The 18,626-nt window shown below is 47.3% G+C and overlaps 2 protein-coding genes and 1 non-coding gene across 3 annotated transcripts; 2 read left to right on the plus strand and 1 right to left on the minus strand.

Moving 5' to 3' along the window:
• Window positions 1-1,605: 1,605 nt before the first annotated feature.
• On the minus strand, window positions 1,606-7,670 carry KPNA2 (karyopherin subunit alpha 2). Its single transcript, XM_057368884.1, has 11 exons — window positions 7,598-7,670; window positions 6,771-6,886; window positions 6,537-6,674; window positions 6,047-6,135; window positions 5,044-5,312; window positions 3,875-3,969; window positions 3,524-3,787; window positions 2,724-2,957; window positions 2,460-2,642; window positions 2,200-2,349; window positions 1,606-2,097 (listed from the first exon to the last, which is right to left on the minus strand). The coding sequence occupies exons 2-11, from the start codon at window positions 6,843-6,845 to the stop codon at window positions 2,005-2,007; spliced, it is 1,590 nt and encodes a 529-aa protein (XP_057224867.1). The 5' UTR covers window positions 6,846-6,886; window positions 7,598-7,670; the 3' UTR covers window positions 1,606-2,004.
• A 2,006-nt stretch (window positions 7,671-9,676) lies between these two features.
• Window positions 9,677-9,749, plus strand: TRNAR-CCG (transfer RNA arginine (anticodon CCG)). The gene has a single exon. It is a non-coding gene; the product is annotated as a tRNA-Arg (tRNA).
• A 1,815-nt stretch (window positions 9,750-11,564) lies between these two features.
• CUNH17orf58 (chromosome unknown C17orf58 homolog) lies at window positions 11,565-17,739 on the plus strand. Its single transcript, XM_057368886.1, has 5 exons — window positions 11,565-11,764; window positions 13,557-14,144; window positions 14,239-14,319; window positions 15,768-15,959; window positions 16,492-17,739. The coding sequence occupies exons 1-5, from the start codon at window positions 11,713-11,715 to the stop codon at window positions 16,677-16,679; spliced, it is 1,101 nt and encodes a 366-aa protein (XP_057224869.1). The 5' UTR covers window positions 11,565-11,712; the 3' UTR covers window positions 16,680-17,739.
• Window positions 17,740-18,626: the final 887 nt, after the last annotated feature.

Consider the following 18,626-nt stretch of genomic DNA (forward strand, 5'->3'; position numbering starts at 1 on the left):
CAGTACAGGGACCAGACCATAGAAACAGTTCAGCCTCTTTAGACACATCCACAGGAAGGCTTATTACATGCTGCAGCTTTTTTGGAGTTAAAGAAAACCAGATAAAATGGTGCAAAGTATGAAGGTCATCAYGAATCAGTTCAGGATAGCGTGGTTTCTGCAAGCCAGTCTTCCTTTGTGACAGGTAAAAATCTGTAACCCCTGCTGATACAGCAGTGACAGCAATGTGTCACCAAGACCATGTTCTGAGCTGGATGGAGGAGCTCACACAGCTTCAATRGCCCAGCAGGGCTGTCATTGTGAGTCACTGCCATAATGACTGCTCTGCACAAAACAGTATTGTTGCTAACAAGATACACAGGACTGTAGATGCAGACAAATTATCTACTGCCCTTTGTAACATTATCACAATCCAGCAATAGCCAGGATCCACAGAGGTCCCATAGATGAACGTCAGCACCAGTTTCCAGTCMGGGAGGGAATCATTTGCCAGCAAGTGTGGGATAAGGGAGCAGCAGAYCTGCCCCACACTAATGAAAGCACCAGTGACATCATCTACATTAGCAATAACCCATCTAAAGAAATCTTTGTTAGCAGCACACAAAAATGAATTCTTCCTGAAGCACACCTGATCTATGAATTGCCAAAGAGTTACACCCAAATCCRCTTTTCTACATGCCTGCACTTCAAACTAGACTGGGAAGCACACAAAAGGTGACTAATGCAGGAGACAAAACCAGATTCTTCCATCAGGTTCATCTAGCAGAACAAAAGGCTGCTTTTGTAGTTGTTCTGTATTTGAGGTTTTTATTCCCCTCTGCCCATAAAGATGGAAGCAAAGCCAATGGRAACTCTTTGAGGATTATATGCATATCAGAATTTTTCCCCCACCTTTAACAAAATGACATCTAACCCTGAACTCTGACCTCTCCTGCACCCTCACTGGATCTAGAGACACTCAATGAGCTGAGACCATATAGTTATTCCAGCACAACTGACTCCTGGGAGGTTCAAATAGCTCAAACTAAGTTTTTCCAAAAAGCTGGAAGACAGGACTACAGTTCTTCCTCTCCACTCAATATCCTTCCTTCTCCCAATCCCACCCTGCACAATGCGCTTGTTGGACAAAATGGGTCCCTGTAATGATTTTAGAAATAGAGGGACAGCTGGTTCTGAAACAAGGCCTTAATTTTTGCTCTCTAGAGCGGGCAATTTCTTCAAAGCACTGCCTATGCTCTAAGGCTACCTGAATATGTATAGAATTGGTTAACTGTTGTACTTACCTCTCCTCCAAACTATTTCTTACAGTTAAATATGGTCCTTAAATATTTCTCCGTAAGTGAGCTACACTAGCTTCAGCCTCTTAAACAGGGTAAGATGAATCAGATTTCTATAGGAAGTATCTGGAGAGAAGCAGCAATTCCTTCATTCTGCAGTAATAAAAGCCTGCTGTATGCAGAAATCAGAGCTTGGGGTGACAAAGCTGTTTTAAATCCCCCATCTTCAGCATTGAAGCTTAGACCTGCATTCATGTTATTTTCGATTTTTGACTCAATTTACTTACCCTGGCAGTCAGCTTTTAAGAGAGCAAGTGACACAGTTCAATCAGATGTACTGATAACACTTTATTGGACTTCAAGTAACTCTTAGTTAAAAGCCTGTTCAGTGTATTTATTACTGCAACAGGTCACGTAAAAGGTAAAAAGTTATGGGGGAGRCCTGCAGAGCAGTGGCTCAAAAGCTTTGTGAGAGKATTGCTCATATGCATTCTTTCCCCTGACAAGGACAGAAACAGGAAGTATTTACAAGTATACCTCAAAGAGTGAGGTTGACATTTAGAAATTCACAGATACAYATAGTTTGAACTGTTCAAGTATGTTTCAGTTGGACAAAGTGCTACAGGACACAGAAAAACCGGTAAAGGCAAGAAGAACTTTTAAGACAAAGAAGTGGCAGTCATTTGTGTGCTAAACCACTTGGAGGTGGTTGCAGTGTATGCGAGATCTAGAAATTGAAGGAATTTGGGGTGTTGTCCTGAATTTGGAAGGTGTAGCTGTCAGCAGTAGAGTTTGGTACAACATTTTGGTCTTCTTCCTCCTAGAAGAAAAAGAAGAATGTTGAAATCACAGTAGCATTTTAATCTAGTAGTCAGTGCTGGAATAGAAAATAAAAGTGGAGAAGACCCCTGAAGCCACTTACTTCTGCTGAGAAATACTTCTCAATGATGGTGGATGAGGCATTGTACACTTGTTCATTTTCATGCGACTGGAGAGCTTCAATTCTGTCTAGACCCCCACACTCCTCAATCATGAGGCAAAGCTTTTCAGTCTCATTAATCTTTTCAGCAGCCTACAAGAAAAAAAAAGTGTGGAATGTATCAGGAAGGATATGTGGCAGCAACTACTGGAGAGCAATTAACAACAACATGGACAATAATGGAGTACACTGCATCCACATACCAAGAAGATATTGGAAACTGCATCCAGGATAATGAGCACAGTTTTGCTGTCTTTACTTGAGAGAAGGTTCAGTAGGGGTTCAAGAACACCAGCCTGAACAAGATACACGATCTGRTCAATTGTTCCACCACTTGTGTAGTTTGTCACAGCCCACACAGCTTCCTTCTGCGATTTGWAATCCCCCTGCAAAGGTAAAAGCAGAGTGTTTGAACACAGAGTAGTAATAGGAAAAGGCTYCACATGGTAAATATAGGCTTTGTTTACCTTCCTCAGAATTCCAATGAGATAAGGCACAAGACCGTGGTCTATAACTCGCTGGATCTGATCCTGACGCCCAGCAGTGATGTTGGACATTGTCCAGGCTGCTTCTTTCTGAATGTTGTTTTTATGATGAGAAAGGAGGCTTGGAAAGACAGACAGTGCTCCTGAGTCAATAACAATCTGTGTCTGTTCATCAGTACCAGTGACAATATTTCCTATGGCTCTTAATGAAGGAGTCTGAAACAAAGATGAATAGTTAGGAAAATTGTTCAAAACCAGATTAGATTATGACAAATACAGCCAGCCTTGATATCTATCCACTCTAACCTTCCCAGTGAACAGCATGATATGCTATGTACAATGGGTTTTGGGCTCCTCATTAGCATTCCACAGGCAGACATTGATGTCTACATGCAGAGACTGCACACCTCTCACGGCCAGTCTGCAAACAACCACCCATGACACAGCTTAGGGAAACTACCTACTAAATACTAATGCAGTTTTATTATATTCTAATTATAGTGTGCACAGAGCACACTTCCAAACACTGTTCCTAGAATTTGGATCTGCAACAGCAATTTAAAGGCAGACTTTAATAATGTTGACTGTTGTGCTGGCCTGTGTGGTAAATCCAATGATTATATAAAGCAGTTTGATAGTCATCACCAGCAGCAGCCTGTCTCGTGTGGGGCAGCACCCAGGCAGGAGAGAAACTAAAGTCTCACCTACACAAAAATTCAGACAGGCACCTGACTTACATGTGAAAAGAACCATTCAGTTACATGGACAATACTCTAACTTACCATTATTGGCAGTTCACTACATCCCAGCAGTCTCACAAGTTGTGGCACCAACCCAGTTTTCACAACAACTTCTATCCTGTCATTGGAACCGTCTGTGAGGTAGGAAATTGCCCAGCAYGTGTCTGCCAACACCTCGGGGTCATCGTGGTGCAGGAGCCGGACAAGGGTTGGAAGGATCTGCTGGATGGCTTCTATGGGAGGTGCAGGATTCTTATTGCGACACAGGTTTGAGAGGGTCCACGTAACATTGCGTAAATATCCAGACTGCAACAGTTGRAGTAAATGGTTAGCAATAGTTTAGCTAGCCTTTACTCACTTAGTATTGTAACTTGAATCACTCTGCACACTCACAGCCAGGGAAGACAGGTCAGGAACAGCAAGGAGGTTCAGCAGTGGCTCAATTGCACCATATTTAATAACCAGGTCTCTRTAGGCAGAACCATCACCTGGGAAAAAAACCCAAGAAAAAAAGCCAGGTGAAGACCAGGATAGAGAGAACACGTGCACACAATCATTATGTGTTAGAGGATTAACTCTCCTACTCCTTAAGAAGGGTTGGATAAAATAAAAGAAACAAGAGGACGAAAGGACTGCTGCCATGGTTAAGTCACATGGCAARCATGTTCAATCAAGSCATTGAGTTTAACTTTCTGTTGGAAGAAGTGGTAATGTAGAGTATGTTTTCTACACAGCTTTTCTTAAAAGTTCATAACCATGCAGGGACTTGTTTCTTTGAAAACATATCTAAGCCCTACACTAGAACAGAGCCTTCCCCACAATATGGGACTTGAAATGCATCATAATCATCAGCTGCACAATTGGGTGCTATGGGAATAATGCTGATGGAATGTCAGAATTTGACTGGGAATTCTATCGCAAGGTGTAATAAATACCTTATAATTGAGTTTAAAACTCTAAGGAAAAACTTTAGGAAAACCCCAACCAAACAAGTCTTTTAAACAAGCTAATTTTCTGTGTCTGGAGACTCTGTTCTCTAAGACACAGGCATTGGAAATCCCAATACAGCAAACACAATATTTAACTCTATTATTTATTTTGACCATTTTTTAAAGTATATCAATACTTTCCCATCAGCAAGYAGCTGTTTCAAAACAAGGAATATTGGCCATCACATACACAATTATCTGAGTCACTGCTTCCTCMTTTTCCCCTTTTAGTCAACCCGCAGAGCAGAGCTCATTGCTGAGTCACAAAAACACTGATGGAGATGTCTGAAAAAGGGTTGTGTTGTAGCATGATTAGAGACCCATCAAACCTGAGCTGAAATCTGGAGGCAGCACCYACAATATAACCAGGTTGTGCCAGGCATTGCATGAGCTTTCTCATACAAAGAGCTGCCTGCAGCGTGCTCTGCAATGCAGGGCATGTCATGACTGGAAAGCCATTGGGGCAGAGATCCCAAGCAGCTCAGCACAAGCCATGGAACAGCASGAGTTATGTCCTCCCACCTCAGATYAAGGCACAGGTCTGAATTGGAGCTGTGCAGCACAGGGACATACCTGCAATATTTCCTAAGGCCCACACAGCCTGCTCACTGATGTGAGTGTGGGGAGAGGCCAGCAGGGAAATGAAGGCTGGAATTGCMCCTCCATCCACCACTGCCCTGGTTTGCTCTGATGTGCCAGAGGCGATGTTGGTGAGTGCCCAGGCAGATTCAAACTGGATGGGACTGCAGTCTGCTCTGCCCAGGAACAAGACGAACTTTGGGATCAAACCAGCCCGAATTATGTTGTCTATTGGGGGTTGCTTCTCTCTTGAGAGGAGTTTCCTAAGGAGGAAGGCAAAGAGGAAGCATTATTTTTCCTAGCAGACACCTGAACAACAARTTAAAGTCTCAAAAGCACCACATAAAAAAAAGTCTAACATTGTCTTAACATTCAGAGAGGGCAAGATGAACACTGGCTTCCTAGGCCTCTATTAACATTGGGTTTGGCATGTCTTCACTATGTGAGAGGTTCTGCTCAGACTCTGAAGTAAAGCAGACCTGTGAATCTGAATTGCTACAGGCTTCACAGCAGAGACAGGTTAATGACTGCCAGAAGCAGCACTGCAGCAATGTGCAAGCTTGCTAGAGGAATTTTAGATTTAGAAGGAAAAACAAACTTGGCCTACTTCAGTCATCTTACAGTTCCCATTATTCTAAGGTAGATTCACCACACACATATATATCAGAGCCAAATATTAACACAGTTTAAAGGCACCTTACTTTGCTGTAATACAATTTACTATTATTACTCCTTCAAATCTAAGGTGACTACTGCTTAATTTGTCACCACTAGAGCAAATTACTTCTTCCTAATAAAATATTCAAAAGCCACATGGTTTCAATAAAATTATGCCTCAGTTATGGGTACCTCAACAGTGTACATAAGACTGTGTGTTTGTTGAAATACTGTGTGATAAGAAAGACATAAAGCAGCCACTTAGGCTCCTAAGTTAATTCTCTCACCTCTCCTGGTTACTGGCTTGCACAGCTAAGGTGGTTGCCTCTGGACTGCTTACCTGGCAGCTTGAGTAGCCTGTAGCTGAAGTTCTGTATTATTGCTATTAACTCCTTTGACTATTTCTTCAACTGACCAGTGTGCCAAAACCTGCMCAAGAAAAAAATTACATGATTGCTTCACTAGGAGAGTCACGTGTATTCATGACCACAGACCTCTTACACAACACCACGAATAGGCCCCAGTTTACAACCACTTCCCTTAGTACCACCACTATATGATATTTCAATAYCTCATCAGCTACAGCTTTATCTAGTTATTGGAACTGCTGAAAGCTGAAGCTCAAGTGCTTCATGCCAGTTACACTAGGCTTAAAACATAGCTTCAGCCAGTTGTGTTTAAGAGTGCTGTCCGTTAGGGTTAATTAGTACGGTTATTAACACACATGTAACAGCACTGTCCCTGCCTTGAGAAGGCATTCATGCCGGTCTGGCTGCAGGAGCTTAAACTGCAAGACCTCCAATGTGTGTCCATTCAGAATGCCTGCTTACCTGGTTGCCTCTGTTTTCCTGAAGGGGAGAAGTAGCATCATCTGGTAAAGTGCTCACATTTCTTCTTTTAAGCATCTGATCATCTTTCTTAGCTTTTCTCAGCTCMACATTGACTTCAATGCGTCGCCTTCTCATTTCCTGGATAATAAAYGTTCAGATTAAGTCTTGGCTTTTGAAAATAATGTTTAAAGAAACAATGGCTGGCTGAAGAACTAAGTGCACCGGAGTACTCACTGTGCTATCCTTTCCTTTGTTCTTGAATCTGTTCAATCGAGCTGACGGTGTATTGGCATTCTCATTAGTAGACATCTTGCGTATTAGACTTTTGCGCGGGACAGATAAAAAYAAGTCTGAAAAGAGAGCAAAGAGACAGCAAATTTACTCCACAAAAGTTAAATTTTAACAATTGGATCAATACTCGAGGATRAGAGCCACTTGCTTGTATCAATACTGTAACAACCTCTGATTTGATCAACACTCGCCTCTTTAAATAGCCAAGCTCTAGCATCAACACAAAAGCAGAAGTCACACTCACAGGATTTTAAGACACATTAAACCAAATACTATTAGTCACTTTTTTAGGAGAAAAGTAGGTTTTCCTTTCCCCAGACAACATACACACATGCTGTTAAGGACTGTTTTCAGTGTGTCACGTACCTGTGCTGCACAGGATCCCACCCCAACCTATTTGGACAAGAACAGCGAGCTCTCGCTCTGAGATCCCCCTGAAGGCGTTTGCCGTGCCGGTGCAGCCAGCAGCACATAACAACGGCTACACGGCTAACGAGGCAAACCCCTGCACCTTGGCCACCCCTAACGTAACCTACTGCATAAGAACCGGCTTCRCTTCGGCCACAAACCCGCCGGAGCGACAGCCCGCCCTAAGATACACCAGCCCTGTCAGCCCCACTGCAGACAGCGGAAACGCGGGAGGCTCCGGAGACAGGCCCCGGCAAGGATTGCCGGCGGGGCACGGCCCTTTCTGACAGGGCAGAGCAGGGCCCGTGTCCCCATCACCCCACACCCGGGTCCCGGTGCCGGTCCCGATCCCAGCCCCGCACCTCGGCCGGGGACTCCGCCGGTCGCTCCGCTGCTGCCGCACGTTGCCACTGCCCACAGCTGCCCCACGCGGCATTTAAATTTCCCGCGGCCGCGCCCTSCCATTGGCCAGTTCGAGCCAAAGCAGCCTTCTGATTGGTCGGTTTGAAAGCAGCCCGGTTCGCGATGACGGGAAACCCCCTCCCAGAAGAGTCAACCGGACGTGATATCTGCACACATCCCGGTACTACAGCTCCCGGCGTGCCTCGCGCGGGTAATGCCGGCAAGCCTGCGTGTGGCGGCGCGGGGCATGCCGGGAGTTGTAGTTCCCGGGGTTCTGCGAGATGCCGGGACAGGAGAGGGAGACCGGGATGGGAGAATTGTGTCTTTGGAGGGGTCACGCTTTGAGTGGTTTGGGGCAGAAAYACCCACACCCTGCCGCAGAGCGCAGATTCTGCCTCAGTAACCGGCAGRGCACCGCAGGCTTCTCCTGGGACAARGGCGTGTAGTGAYRGGATGAGGGGGAATGATTTCAAACCTAAAGAGAGCGATCTTAGATGGGGTATTAGGAAGAAATTCTTCCCTGTGAGGGTGGTGAGGCGCTGGCACAGCTTYCCAGAGATGGCTGCTCCATCCCTGGGAGTGYCCAAGGCGTGGTTGGAYGGGGCTTGGAGCARCTTGGGATAATGGAAAGTGTCCCTGCCCATGGAAGAGGGTGGAACTGGATGAGCTTTAAGGCCTCTTCCAACCATTCTGTGATTCCATGATTMCATCAYGCCCTTATTGTCTCCTAGAMATRTCCWCAGAAATGTAAAGAAAARGGGATATGAGATTGCAGTTGAAAGCAGTTCTACAGCCATTGGGGCAGATGAAAACTAAATCATATGGAAGAACAAAAGAAAAGGGATTCCTGCCTCTGTGRCATGGTCTGAAAAGGGATGGGATCGTTTCCAATGGGTTTGGCCTGCTCATGGGGGATGGAATACAAAAGAACACCGATTTTCACAGGGGATATAATTCAAACCATAAAAACCGTACGGAAATCGTAACTCTGACAGCAACTCTGACATTTCAAGGAACTATAAGGTACAACTCAAAGAAGCATCAGGGATGCACCTCTGTGCTAAGCCATCACATTAAACCATTTACACCAATCTGTAGGTTGCACACGTTTGCTGAGGTGAGGGAATTACCAGTGACATCTCATACAGCTCGTTTTGGGCCTTCCAGTTCTGAGCTTTGTGAAAAAAAACCCACAGAAAACAAGAAGAGAAAACACATTACTGACAAATGGAGATATTTAACAGGACTAGATCGACAGAAAACAAGGCAGTTCACAAGCAGAAATTGAGGTAAAACACCTGCTCTCCTGAAGGATCGAAGGGTTGGCATGAAGAAATTCCACTGCRTCATGAATCGCTGGCAGTGCATGATCTGGAGCAGTGAAATCTGGGCGCAAGGATGGGTGTTGAGGGCAGGGAGAGGGCTGGCAGTGCCTGGGACCCCTGAGGRGCTGTGTGCGAGGTGCTGCAGGTGGTGTGGGCTCTGAGGGAGSTGACAGCTCCAAAGGCTGTTACCAGCAAAGCAAAGCGATGGAGAGGTGAAGAGAAACTGGACAGTTGGGGCAGGACTGCAGCCAGGCTGACGCTGAGGTTATGGGGCAGCGGATGGTGTGTCTGAGGCAGTAAAAAAGGCCGTGAGGGGTCACAAAGTTCTGAAGGTCTCTTGAGGGAAGAAGGCCGAATGTGGAGCCGCCGGGACTGGATGGAGTTACCGGCTGCAGCACAGGAGCCACGGCCGGGCCCGTGAGGGGAAGTTTAAAGATGCAGGACAGGGAGGCGGCGGTGCCCAAATGTCCCCTGAGGACGGGCTGAGAGTGACCCACCGGCACAGAGAGCGGGAATCCCTCCTGAGGCGCGGGCGGGGCCGCGGGCACGCGCTGCGGGGCGGAGCCTGGCGGAGCCGCAGCCAATGGCGTGTGAGGAGGGACGGGCGGGGCCCGCCCACCGCGAGAGCGGAGAACATGACAGCCCGCGGGGGGGCGGGGCCAGCGCCGGCCGGGCGGGGCTCTTACCAGGCGGCGCGCGCAGCCTCCGCTGGGTGACCCAGTGGCCTAATGGATAAGGCATCAGCCTCCGGAGCTGGGGATTGTGGGTTCGAGTCCCATCTGGGTCGTGCCGTATGTTTTGTGGCCCTGTCGTGCGTGGTTCCGCGGGGTCGTGTCCCCCCAATTCTTTTACCCGCGAGCACCGTCCTTTTCCCCGGCACCGTGTACCCCTGGAGCCGCCGCCACCTTCATGCAACTCGTGGGAGTTCTGCGAGGGGTTCCTCTCCACTCCTCCGGGAACACCCGGGCTCGGACGTGGTCACAGCGCTGTCGGTCCCTGCTTTGCCCAGCCCCTCTTGGAAAGCTGTTCCATCTCCACTGCTGGAGCATCCTGGGGCTGCTGGAATGTTGGGAACACTGCAAACATGGCTCCTATGCTCTTAAGGGAGATTCTGTTCCAGTAAAGAGTCTGGGGAAATAATGCAGACACAGCCGTTCATGAATGAGGGCTGAAATAAACCACCAGTAGGTTTTCAGCAGAAAAATCCCTGGAGTATAGGTCTGTGGGACACTCACATGTGTATCCATCCATCCCTATCCATCCATCCATCCATCCATCCATCCATCCGTCCATCCATCCATCCATCCATCCATCCATCCATCCATCCATCCATCCATCCATCCATCCATCCATCCATCCATCCCTCCATCCATCCATCCATCCCTCCCTCCATCCATCCATCCCTCCATCCATCCATCCATCCCTCCATCCATCCATCCATCCATCCATCCCTCCATCCATCCATCCATCCATCCATCCATCCATCCATCCATCCATCCATCCATCCATCCATCCATCCATCCATCCATCCATCCATCCTCCCTCCCCAGTGCAAGCACTCTCACTCCATCTTCTCTCTCTTGCTGCAGGTACCTGCTGGTCACAAAAGGAATGTAGGACCTCTCCTCTCCCTCATCCTCAGTTTACTTTCCTATTCCCACAATAGCTATCTTGGGATACTTCTGGAATTAAAATGTTTAAAATAACAGAGGAAAACAGGGTTTAATAAGTGCTGCAGTAGAAGTGCAACTCCTTGAGTAATGCATGTGTGAAGAAATGTCATTTATTTTCCATACTGGTTAATTTTCTGTATCTTCACCATCACTGCTGGAGACAAAGCCCTGAGCTTTTAGGAATCCCATTAAAATGCTTAATTAAGGCAGGACAAAACAAACTGCTTACACTAAACAAAACCGAATCCCATGCCACAGGCATTGCTGAGGGTTAGATTTTCTGTCGAGGGTGGGCTTCAGGAGCTTTTCAGTGCCTTTGTGGAGTTTTTGAGTTGTTCATTGTCCCTTAGAGTCATGAGCAACTTCCACAGCACCCGACAGCAGCTGATGAGTTAAATTGTCACAATGGAAATCTTGTGTAGCAATAAGGTCACTTAGAAATAAGCCTTCTTAATTCAATAATCCAAATCAGGGTTGGCCTGGTGTGTGAAAATTTACAGAGTTCTTCATGTTGGCAAAAAGAGATTTAAAAATAAAGCTGTRTGGGATCAGCAGAGCTTTTCCTTGCACAGGACTGAAAGGAATCACTGAAACTGGTTCCTTAAWCTAAAAGAGGAGATTGGAGGTGGCCAGAAATCCCCAGATATATTCCGTTGTCATGAACATCCTTTTCAGACCCTGCACCCCAGGGGTTTGGGCTGTTCCAACATCTCCCAATTCCCCTTCAGAATGCAACTCCCCACAACCAGGAAAACCAGACTCGTTCCCTACGATTTTTTTCTCTGCAGAGCACCATCGGAGARCAAAATAAAAACGAAACAAAACTCTGCTGCCAAAACCATCAGTGGGTGTGTTATTCCCAGGACACAGGTGATGCAGGCAGTGGGTTGTGTCCCCATGGGAAGGAGCACATTCCTGGCTGGCAGYGCTGGTGGAGGCAGCAGCTTGGTCTTGCTCCAGTGGGTTGTCCAGAGAGTGATTCCCGTTTCCCCTCARGCTGCCTCTCATTAGCATGAATCGGGGGAAGGGCATAAAAGACTCCGGTTCGTTTTGAGTCTGGAAAAACTTCACTCCGAAATGACAACCCGAGTGTTGTGGCTCCTCTGCTTTGTCATTAGATCATCTTCTGGTGAGTCTGATATCTTTGAGTGGGGCTGGGCACGTCTGCCTTGGGAACCAGGGGAGGATAAAGATATTCCTACAGATTCTTGCCTGAGCAGCCCCTCGGGCTGTAGCTTTTCCAGCAAGTGAGGGCTCCAGAAAGAAATATCTCAACATGTTTGTGGGATGGGAATGTAAATTGCAATATTGAATTTGTCAGCACTGGGAAGAATGAAGAGCACCTGGCAGAAGCTGCTGCCACCCATCAGTGGCAGGTGAAGCTGGATTGGCTTTGTTTTTGGGATTTTTATAATTTGCTTGTCCCCTGTCTCTTTTAGTCCCCTTCACCTGTAACTCCAGGTGTGTGACTGACTGCAGCATGCTCAGAGTGCCCTGTGAGCCTCCAAAGCTGTCCTGAGTGCATTTATTCAGGTTTTACTGCCTCACCGACAGAACAGAAACAGCATTTGCATCTGTTCTGCCGGGAATTGGTTCTGTTGCAGTTGCATTTCTTAGGTTTCAACAACTASACAGCAAAATGCTGGTATGGGAGGAGGAACCTCAAGGTCCTGAACAGATTGAGTGGAGAAAAATGAACCATTTCTTGATAGAATCCGTGWCTGAGAAGGCGTGATAAAGTGGCAGAAGGGTTTATTTACACACCCAACTCCGAGACACCTGTTCAGAGGGCACAGCTTCACACTGAACCATCTCCAAACCCCCCTTGCCTGCTGCTTTCTGCAGCTTGGACTTCTTCCACCCCGCTCTCCATGGACATTCTTTTGACTTTACGTGTGGCCAGCCCAAATATCAGGGAATCTTTCCCATGACAGCAGCTGGTGAGAGCACAGGGGGAGAAGTGGCAAGGTCAGCAGTTGAGTCAGTGGCAGGAGATAAAGCAGCACGCTGTTCATCTGCGTGTGTCAAATCTCTCTTTTCACACACGGGGCTGGGATCAGCCTCCTACACGGAATATCCATGGCTGTGAACACAGACAGAGGCTGTGTGTGGGTGAGCTGTGTGAAAACTCTGCTGGCTCGCTCCAGGCATGCAGGGATGGGCTCAAGGAAAAGGAAAATCGTCTGCCAGGGGAAATTTCTGTCTTTCCGTGCTAAACAGAGGTCATTTTGCTTTATGAGATCCAAGGGATGAAGGTGAGGTATAAATGAATATGTAGGTGACTGCCCAGTTTGTGTGAACAGTGCCATAATATTATTTTTTCACTGGATTCCCAGATAATTCCTCTCTTTCTCATCCTTTGTCCTCTCAAATTAAGGAAAGCCTTGAAATAATTGTTAATCAGCAGCATTAGCCTAATTTCTGTTACTATACACTCCATAGTGCACAAGTCAGAGATACAAAACTGTGGGTAAAGACCTTTCCAGCAGCATCCAAAGGCATGGAAAGTCTGGATGACACTGTCAATAGGCATCCCATGGATGGGAAAACCAAATAGTTCWGCTGTCATGGTCTTTTAAACAAGCATCCCAAATGGCAACGTGAACCTTGTTTCCTCAGAGTCTCCCTGGAGATTYAGGGGTTTGAGGAAAGGGTTTGTTTTTAATTTGTAACAATAATAAAGTAAAAATGCAAATCTCCTGTTTTGCTCACACAGCTGCATCCCCTGTGCTGGGCTTTCCATGTTTGAGGACAGAGCAGTGAGGAGCTCTASCCTGGTTCATCTGCTGAGCTATTTAGCAGTTTTTTGTCTTGTTACTGAAGGCCTCACTTTTGGACCAAAGCCTCAAATCTTCCCATCCTGAAACACGTGGAATAAAAGACTTCAAACACTGATTTTCTCTCTCCTTTTTTGCGTGCAGGATCCCTTCCCTATGCTGAGAAACCCAGCCAGGCTCTCAGCAAAGATGTTTTTAGCTCAGCAGCTGCTGCTCACAGCCAGGTGAAAGYGCCAGCCCGGGGCACGGGCAGTGCCAGTGGGAATTCCAGGGAAYTCCAGCTCCTGGCAATGCCAAAGCCCCCGGGAATCTCCTCCCTCGTGTCGGACAAGAAGAAACGCRCTGAGCTTTCCCTGGAAAACAGCACCGGGCTGAGGAAGCAGCTCCAGCAGCACGGAGGGGTGGTGGAACTGCAGAGCCCGGGCGAGGGGGGCTCTCCTGCTGTCCCAGAGTCCGGCCAGGAGAACAGGAGGCACACGGACCGGCGGCTGGCCGAGGCTGCCAACAGCGTCTGGGCTCGCTCCCTGCACCTCRCACCTGCCCAGACAAAGGTGCTGGCCCTGCTGGAAGCTCATCCTTCACAAAATGATCCCAGCACGCTGCACCTCTTCAACCGGCCAGGGAAGGCAATGCCCTACAAACAGCCCGAGCCCTTTGTGAGGATCCCCAAACCCTCGTGGCTCACCAACCGCTGGGCACCCGGCTCCGTGTCCCAGGGAGTGCCCAGGGCAGGTAAGGGACAGGGCTGGACTGCCCAAAGGCTGGGGCACAGGGGATGAACATCCCCCAAGGCCCGTGCTGTCCTCGCTCTGTGTTCCTGTCCTAGGTGGGGACCAGGACAAGGCGTGTCTGAGCGAGTGCAGGAAGGAGCGCGATGAGGAGGAGGCTTTCTGTGCCAGTGAGTTTGGTAGGTGGTGTGCCCTCAACCCCCAGGGACAGAGCACCTTCTGTTCCTCTGTCATTGCTTTGAAAATACCATGATTAACATACATAAAATAATTACCAACTGCTCCAAAGGGACCCATCACAGCTCTCCATAAACTCACATTACCCTTTTCCCTACCTTGGGAAGTGCTGCTCCTTTTTCTGCTCCCTCTACTTTCCATTCCTGGAGGAACAGTGTCCTTGGAACTGGTCAATGGAACTGAAAAGACCAACTATTTCAGATAGTCTCAGATTAAACATTGCAGCTGGGTCATTTATCTCTTACTATTTAGAGTAAGTTTGATTCTGAGGGTTGAAGTTTGAAATGAAAATAAAATGGAGAACCAAACAGAAATAAGACTCTGATCCCCTCTCTAGAGAGGATTCTTCTTGAAGTTCCTCAGGATTCAGGGTCTTTAGTCCTTGTGTCCATGCTGATGTAACTCAAGATGGCAGGAAACAGCCTGGTATTTTTGTACAGACTGTTTAAGGACAAGAGTTTTCTGACTGAAACCCTGCCTTGTGCTCAGTTGTGAGTTGTGAAACAGATACCAACTTTTTCTCACAGTATTTTAAGAGATAAGGAAAATACAAGCCCAGTGGTAACAGATGTTTCCATTTGTAGAACATAAACACGTTAGGAGACATCTGTTTTCTCTAAATGGAGAACTCAGGAAGTGCTTTCTACAAATGCTGTCCTGCTTTGGTTTTCACCACTCTCATGCATTCCTGTCCACTGTGGGCTTCACAGTGACCCGACCTCTGTGTGTTTTAGCCCTTAACCAGCAGCAGCCTCGTTCTGCTCCTAAATTGAAAAGACAGGTAGGAAAAGGTCTGRGCAACAGATCCTTTCTTTACATTTACTGTAGAGATGAAAGGATAAATRACTGAATCAGAGTTCTCCCCCAGGCAGGTGTCACAGCCCCACTAACATGGTGATGTTTTCCCATCCCTGCACTCAGCTCAGCGCTGGCCAGAGCCACAAACTGGGAGAGATCAGCATCAAGTGATYGTCTGAGCTCCCAACACAACCTCTYGTCTCTTGGTATGACAGGRGCCTTTTATTTCAAAAGCCAGTGTTTGATTACCAGCTTGGCTTCGTGCTTCGTTGGGAAGTTTTAAATTTGGAAATTTTACTCTGTTAGGTAAATATRTCCACTTTTTATGTATCAGGATAGAAAACGGTGCTTTCTTCACGAAGAAACATCTCAGACCTGTAAAGCACAAGGTTTGCAGAGCAGCAAAACTTCAGGCCATGACCTCATAAATGTGATTATTTGAACCAATTCTTACTGCCCACTCATGAGCCAAAGGATTCCTGCTGCCATTCCCTTGGGAGCATTTTAAATGACAGCCCTTCACACACACCCTGAACTGCCACCATGACATAAAATCTGACCCTTTCTTTTTTTTTTCTCCACCTTAAAACAGCAGTGAATGGAATTGTTTATAACCTGGAAAGCCTGGGGAATGGARTCCACTGGGTCACCCTCTTGGTGGATGTGGATGGATTGTACAAAATGAGTCGCCTGTATGTCACTCCTGACGCCGCCTTCTTCCGAGTTCACATCCTCGTTGTGGACACTTTAAACTGCAGCAAACCGTGTCCAGACTTTAAACTCGGTAAATCATTCCAGCTAAATCCATTCTGCTGTTCCTCTGCATGCACTGCAATCTTAGGCTGCCCTGCTTTAATAAGCTTATCCTGGGTTGTTGGGAAAATTTGGAAGAAAAGTAATTACTCAAAGTGGAGGCCTTTTTTCCATCCAAGTTTCTCAAAACTGTCACTAGCGAACCAGCTGCATGAAGAAGTCAGGTATCAGCGTAGCCCTTTCTTRACTTTATCCAGTTCCAAAATGACGGCAAATTTTAAAAAAATACAAGCAGGAACTTAAGCTGGTGTCTTTTTAAGTAGCTCAGTTTTCCTTCTAAGTACAAGTTTATCAAATACCAGCTTTTTTCCAACAGTAAATCATCATTTCCATGCCACCCATGGGTCCCTGCAGAGCTCAGGGCGCCGCTGTAGAAGCCCCACGTTCTGGATGTTTCCACGGGCACAACTTCCCATCCATTCCCATCCCCGGTGCTCTTGCAGTGCCCCCTCATTCCCTGTGGCTCACAGCCCCGTTGTTTTGTGTTTGTTTGCTTGTTGCAGGCAGCAGGTACATCGTGATGGGGCACATCTACCACAAGCGTTGGCAGGTACCCACTGAGCTGCTGCCAGCCCTGCGCGGGCGCCTGCGGCCTGGGGACGGCTGGCTGGGGAGCAGCGGCAGCTAYGCCAGGAGATTCAACAGGAAAAGGGACCTCAGGGTGCGGGCAGCACGCTCCAAGTGTCCCTAAATCTCCAGGAGCTCCGTCCAGGATGTGGGAGCAGCKGGATCACCCTCAGAGCACACCTGGCTCCCGCCTGGAAACGCCATCCAACAGCGGCTCTTGTGCTTCAGCAAACGCTGGGTGCCTTGCCCGGGAGCTCAGCACAGGCTGGGCAGCCTTAACTGGCCAGGAATTTACTCCAGCTGCTTTCAGAGCCGCAGGTTGTTGTAGCTACAGGTTATTGTAGCTGCAGGTTGTTGTAGCTTCCCCCGCTGCAGCGCGCCCCAACAATCTGTAGTAACCGTAACGCAAAATTCCGGCAGCTCCGCGCTCAGTACACAACAACTGCACTTTGAACTCTTCACCTTGAACACATCAGATGATAGCGCAGCTTTATCCACACAGGATGTTCACTGTGCTTTCACAGCTCTGCCTAAAGTATCACATGCATTCGATTTCAGRGAAACCAACAGCACTAAGCACCATTTGTATTATTTTTGCCTCCTCAACCGTGTCCATGCTACTTCTGAAAATTACACCATTCTTCCAGCAGAGCTGGAGGTTCACACAGAGCATACAGAATAGAGTGAAATAATTTGAGTRTATGAACACGCTGACTGAAAGCAAATCAAGAATTGCACAACACAAATGCCCAGTTGGGTTCACAAGTGAYGGCGCAGGGAATGCAAAATGAGCAGGGGCTGCACACACTGGGCGTGCCTGGGTACACTGACACCTCATCCCAGAGCTGTGCTGAATGCCATTCCCCAGGAGAAACACTGCCAAGCTTGGACTTGCACTTCTTAAATCAAAAAGATAATSTTTTAGTACCTTTAATGAGGTGGAATTGAGATGTTTGTTGTTTCCAGTCAGCATTTGCAGGTAATAAGTCTGTAAAAGAAACTAATAAAATGTTCATGAGGTTCTGCTTTCACTGGGTCTCCTGGGTTCTGGAAGACCCAAAACGCTTATGTAATGATATTACACAAAGGYATCTCCTTGTTTGACAAGTTGGCTGGGGATTTGATACATATTTATATCACAAAATGTAAAAAATGCAGTACAGCTCRAACCACACATATACAGTGATATCATGTGACCTGCCACAGGGAGCAGTGGCTTCTATAGAAGCATTTTCTGTTTTGAAACAAAGGTATTTCTGAMACTGCATTTGTTCCACCTCTGCAGCTTGATTTAATGTCCCTGAAAAGCCACGGAGCAGGGGATGGGATGGGCCACGCTGCTTCAAGTATTTCTTGATATGGAGCCAAATACCAAGAGCAAACATCCCGTTTGGGACCCAAAAGGCTCTTACTGGAGGACAGAAATGATGAATCCACCTAAAAAATAGTCTCACTTTTGCTGTGAGAAAGACTTTGCATGGAGCACAGCATGGATTGATGGAATTTTCCTTAGAGAATCTGAGGGGGTTTTGATTTGGCAGAAGGACTGTTCTGGCAACAAATCAAAGCTCCGGAGTGACTGGGAGGGACAGGAGGAAGGGTTCCATGTRCATCTCCAGTTTCTTTGTTTCTATTTTCAGGGTAAGCCCAGGGACTAATCAGTAACTCCTCYAGGCATCCCCCTGCCCAGAGCAGCAGCCAAGCCCCATTCCTGTTATCCTGATCCAAGCCAGGGAAGAGGAGGCACAAACCCAACATGGATGTCCCTGTGACTGTGCCTGGGAGGAGACAAGCACAGGACACCAGAGCTAAAGCCATCCCAAACCCGAGTTCAGTGCCAAGAACTGACACAAACCTCTGGGACACAGATGCTGCTCTGGCAGCCTGAAAAGYGATTTATCCCATATTCTGTTTCTGTGTTACCAAGTCCCTGTCTGTCACAGCCCCACTGATGGGCTGGAGCAGGAGCAGGACTGGTGTCACATTAAACACACCTCATTAAACATCCCACACTAAACACACCTCCTGAACAACAATTCCTAGATCCAGTGGATTTCCAGTCTTGCACTTG

This window comes from Malurus melanocephalus, unplaced genomic scaffold (assembly GCF_030028575.1).
Source record: "Malurus melanocephalus ecotype Western Australia unplaced genomic scaffold, MMel_1.1 scaffold_98, whole genome shotgun sequence".
Lineage (NCBI taxonomy): Eukaryota > Metazoa > Chordata > Aves > Passeriformes > Maluridae > Malurus > Malurus melanocephalus.